The 5,257-nt window shown below is 37.4% G+C and overlaps 1 protein-coding gene across 1 annotated transcript in view; it reads right to left on the bottom strand.

Annotated features, from left to right (window-relative positions):
- Positions 1-3,477, bottom strand: part of LOC107740835 (adenylate kinase isoenzyme 5-like) — a 12,735-nt gene extending 9,258 nt beyond the window's left edge. Inside the window, exon 1 of the mRNA XM_016553358.1 lies at positions 3,277-3,477. Coding sequence (XP_016408844.1) covers positions 3,277-3,336 — 60 coding nt within the window. The 5' untranslated portion in view covers positions 3,337-3,477. The remainder of the gene's footprint in view (positions 1-3,276) is intronic.
- Between the last annotated feature and the right edge of the window lie 1,780 nt (positions 3,478-5,257).

The raw sequence follows: 5,257 nt of genomic DNA, 5'->3' as shown, positions 1-5,257 counted from the left end.
GCTCACCCTCCGATGCAGCAATCGACATCCGGTCGTCGGGAGGAGCGCCAAAGGATACTGCTGGTACGCTCCTTGTAAAGGGCCCAGCACTTCCATTGGCAGCTCAACTGGTTGCGGAGTGTATGAGGAGCGATTTGGAGTGAGGGTTGGTTCCCTGGAGGGTTTGCCATCACTGTTACCCTCAGACCGCCCGTGCTACTGCCTGAAGTAGCACCCGTCTGACTGCCGAACTGAAGCGCACAGGGGAGATGGCCGCCTGCAACACAAACAGGGGGCAGTGCAGCCTTATGTGTGCAACCCACTCGACACGGGAAACCACCACCGCTGAAGCGCTAATCCGCCAACACGAAGAGCTCTCAAAGAGCACGCTGAACTCGTTCAGTCTTCTTCTCTCAGTAGAGTAGTCATGAGCAAAACGATGTGATCGCTTGGCTCCGAAGCAAAAAGCTGAATATGCGCTGCACCTGCTGCCTACTTATACTCACGCTGTGATCAGCGGCAGCTGGATGCAATAATCGCATGTCAATGTGCATTCGCTCGTTTAGTTTACACTCAAAGTGGATTGGTCTCTCTAAGTGAGATCCCAATTCGTCGGTCATCCGACGTGACGTCGAGAGTGACCGACCGACTGAAAGGGAACTACAGTGCATCTATTTGTGTAAACAACTTCTTTCACCATATGTTCATAATTTTGTACATCACTGACAATTGTATTTCAACAATTGTGACAATTTTTTTTTGTTGCTTATTTACCTTAAAGCAAGGAATATAAGAACATGTTTTGTTTATTAGCTAAACAATTTCTGAATTGTAAGACAGGGAGAGAAAAAATGAATAACATCCAGGGGAGAAAATAATAATTGCAAATTGTTGTTCTATTCATCCCACACGTGTTAGCAGTTCATACTCCAGGCCATTCAGAGGGACATGGAATGGAAAATCTGAGCTCTAAATAATCAGCTGTTTGCTTCTTTTGATGCAAATAAAACTGGTTGAGAATTTACATCTCAATCCTCACAGGTATCAAACAGCTAAAGACACATTCAGCCCCTGAATAAAGCAACAGTGTCCAAACAGAAACAAAACAAAAGGCTGAATTTGCTAGAGGTATTAGTTTAATAACAGACCACAGCATTTTTAAGGACTAATGCAGTATCGATATGGAGAACCCTGTTGAAAAACCAGCATATGCTGGTAAGGTATGTTTTGAAGCATGGCAGCTGGTTTGAGCTGGTTTAAGCTTGTCCAAGCTGGTCCTGAGCTGGTCCTGAACAGGAGCTAGTTGCTTAGGACCAGCTAAGGACTAGCACATGATCAGCTTAAACCAGCTCATAACCAGCTTAACCAGCTCATGAGTCATGACCAACTAAGGACCAGCTTAAACCAGCTCAAACCAGCTGCCATGCTTCAAAACATAGCTAACCAGCCTATGTTGTTGTTTTTTCAACAGGGAAAGAACATCAAAAAACACTGTTAAAAGTAGTAACCTGCTTTGTTACCTTAAGGTGCAATTTATACTATTCAAAACCTTAAATTTAGTATTATTGCTGTAAGTTAATGTGTTTAGCTTGACTCGAAGATGGTAAATAACATTTTAGATGTTATTAAAATCAATTAATTTAAAGTTACTTTAATTGATGAATTGTGTCATATTTAGTACTCCAAGGTCTCCAAATTGTCAACATGATAAAAAATTTGCTGAAAAACCGGTTGTACACAATATACTACATGCTTTCTGTCATCCAACTGATAGTTTATACTTTTTTTATAAAAAAGCAAGTGCGACAGCAAGTAAAAGGCCTTTTAGTATAACAAAAAATTGCTTTTTGCTATGAAATCTGAACTGATTTTTTAAAATATAATTTTTTTGTACATAAAATAACTTTTATATTATAAGTAATATTTCAAGATGGAAGTGAAGCAACCTAGGTTTACTTGATCATTTTTTAAGTTAAATGTTTCTGTTTAAATGTTAAAAGTGAGTATAAAATATGATACATCAGGTCTTTATTTGTACATCTCTCAATCGTCATAGTATTGCATTGCATTATATGTTTTACACCCACAATAAAAACTACAGAGCTTTTCTGAACTTACTAAGACATATTACTGGCATATAGAGTGACAACTGATATTTATATGCATTTTAAGTAGTCCGCTATACTATTATAAAGATTTTATTGATTTGCATTATAAACTAACAGAATTTAATCTTACTTTCTGGCCATATAAACATCAGCAACTGCACCAATTGCATTTTTTTTTTTGTCAGTTTAGGCCTCTGAATGATACTAAAGAGCTCCATTTTCTCCTACTATAGCTGATATACTTGCTATGATGACAGTTTAAATAATAGTTATGCACAGAAATGAAGTTCACTACTTTAGATACACCTTTCTAAATATTCCTTATATGCGGTCTCAGTCTGAGGAGATGTTCTGTATGTCTAGAGGTATGCACACGAATCTAAACCTGCGTGTTTGCATTCCTCAGTGAACTGCGTGTTCGGGCACATGCAAGAATATTATTGTTTCAGTCCTTCTCTCCCCCTCGCTCTCCATTGCCCACATTTCCAAAGATGAGTCACATAAAGTAAATATAAAGTGCATAGCTTGTTGCCTTGGTGATAGTCAAAGTGTTGATGTGCTGAAACTCCTGTTTACAACCTTCACCATGTCCTGCCTGAAGAGATGTCATACACACGGTGATGACCTACAATATTGAGCTTCCTTATATATAGGATCAGTTTAGAGATGGAAAGCCAGTCAGAAGTGTGTTCTGTGATCCTCTGTGGACACAGTATTTTGTATGCAACTACATATCTCCCGCACAAGCACTTGTTGACGCTGTCTGAGGAGAATCTTCCCTCTTGCTGACAAGCTTGAGACCCTCCACTTTGCCATTACAGCAGCCTACTTGGAATCACCATAGAGACACCTTGAAGTATATAATTTACCATGTAATTGTGCATGCTAAATAGACACAGACTTTTGATTAATTCATGCTATCAGCTCACATCTGATGTACAGCTCTAGTAACCCCCCCTATAGATTCTTCATATAAAAACTGCTGACAGTAGAAACAGCCATCATTACCAATCTATCATTTACTCTGAAGAACTCTTGAGAAGAAGAACTGGAAGGGGCATAATATTGAAAACAGACTACATAATCAGATTTCATAGTGGCAGATGTTTCCAGATTGTTCTCTAATAATTGACTTTGCTATATTAATATTACAATTTATGAAAAGGCTTCTCCTCGAGGTGATTCTTACCTCAAAAAGGTGTGGGATCTGTCGTTTGGAGAGGTAATCCTTCGCGTCGTTTGTGTTCATTCTTGTCGGTTATCCAGAGCAGCGTTTGTGTCTATCTGCTCATCTGTTGCGTTTCCCCCTCAGAGCAGCTGTGCTGTCTTGCACCATCGCATTGGCTTGTTCTCTACTGCTTTGACGCCGATGACCTCCGGGCGATGTTTCTATTCATCAGTTGTTATATAGTCACGCTCATGAACGCTGAGCTCAAAGTGACCCTTAGTGTGTAGTCGCGAATAATAAGCTAATCGACTAGTATCGAGTATCATTACCGCAATACAAAAATAAATAAATAAATAATAAAAAAAGAGATTTATCAGATATGTTAGAGATGTGTGTGTGTGTGTTTGACAAAAATTTACAAGCTATCTAATTTGATAAAACATAGCCTAACCATCTAGCACAGTTAGCAAGAGATCTTTATTTTATTTTAGTGTTTTTTGTAAACAAAACAGTTTTTGTGATGCAATTGTAAGTAAATCTTTAATCAAGTGAAAAATAATGACATTGACAAAGCATCAAAAGTGAGGAATTTTTCTGTCACTATACAGAAATTAATATTTGCATGAATAAGTAAGTGAATAAATAAATAAATACTCCGTTCCCACCACATCTTTCAAAGTGCTGGGTAGATTACAGTATTTACAAATTGTAGTCTAGATTACAAATTACATAATTGTAGCTAGTAACGTAATCTGTTGGTTTACACATAGGATTAGGTAATGTATTTTGGCTGTTTTTTGATTGCTTTTAGATTACATTTCACCTAACTTGTAAGAAAATGTTTCAAATGTTTCCATTCTTTTGTTATCAACATCATGAAGTGCATTAAACATTAGCCTACATTATGCCAGTGTTTCCCAAACTGGGGTTCCTGAAATAACTGCAGGGGGTTGCTGAGGTGATAAAAAGCTAATAATGAAATAAATCATAAAAATTTCAAATTAAACTAAATTGTGTGACCTCTCAATTTTCCGTGTAATTAGTCACCTGTGCATTTCTATAAAACTGGAAGACTTTCCAAATGTATACAAGCAGTAGGATTTTTATAAAAAGGAAATTCAAAATAGAAAAATTTAGAAAGGAAAAAAAATAGAAGAATTACTACCTAGCAATGATCATTCATGACTTCATTCCTTCTTTTTACGTAAATTGGGGCCAAATTGTCCTAGGCTACTTTGTTCCTCGTTTTAGTTAAATCCACAATTTAGACATACTAAATTAAACAGGGAGATGTATTAGTGCAGTACAATGTGGCCACAAATGAATAAAGAGTGAGAGCCATTTAAATAAAACAAGATCAACAAATTATTAAGTTGATATATTTTTTTTCTGCATGTCATGTGGCTCTGTACAAAAATGATGGTTGTTCTCAAACAAGCTTTAAATGAAAATAATCCCACCTGAAATTGATTGAGCCAATCTTGTTGTGTCTGCACAAACAAACAGAATCCATTTGATTTTTATGTGTGAAATTAAATGCCCTCTCGAAATTTTGAAATCTGACTTGTGGGTATAAGTCATTATAATCAGTAATTATGTCCCCACTGGATGCCACAAATGCCTCGTTTGTAATGGGTTTTATTCTTTTTTTCTCGTCGCGCCGGGACTCGGCATCACAATATGGTAAGGGGCGTAACATTTCCGTCACACGCTTGAGGCATTCAGCCAATCACAATGCACTGTATAGCTGGCCAATCAGTGCACACCTCGCTTTTCAGAACGATGAGCTTTGTAAAAATTGACGCGTTTCAGAAAGGTGGGGCATAGAGCAGCAACAATAATGTACATTATGTGGAAAATAATGTATCTTTTTTTACCTTAAACCGCATAAACACATTGCATTACACCAAATACACAAAATAATGTTCTTTTTAGCAACATAATATGACCCCTTTAAGAAAGTGCTGTCACTTTAAGAGAACGCACTGATCCAGTGCACTGA

This window comes from Sinocyclocheilus rhinocerous, unplaced genomic scaffold (genome assembly GCF_001515625.1).
Source record: "Sinocyclocheilus rhinocerous isolate Xijiao unplaced genomic scaffold, SAMN03320098_v1.1 scaffold2330, whole genome shotgun sequence".
Classification (NCBI taxonomy): domain Eukaryota; kingdom Metazoa; phylum Chordata; class Actinopteri; order Cypriniformes; family Cyprinidae; genus Sinocyclocheilus; species Sinocyclocheilus rhinocerous.
Note: the sequence above shows the minus strand (reverse complement) of the source record. Positions and strands in the feature narration are given on the sequence as shown.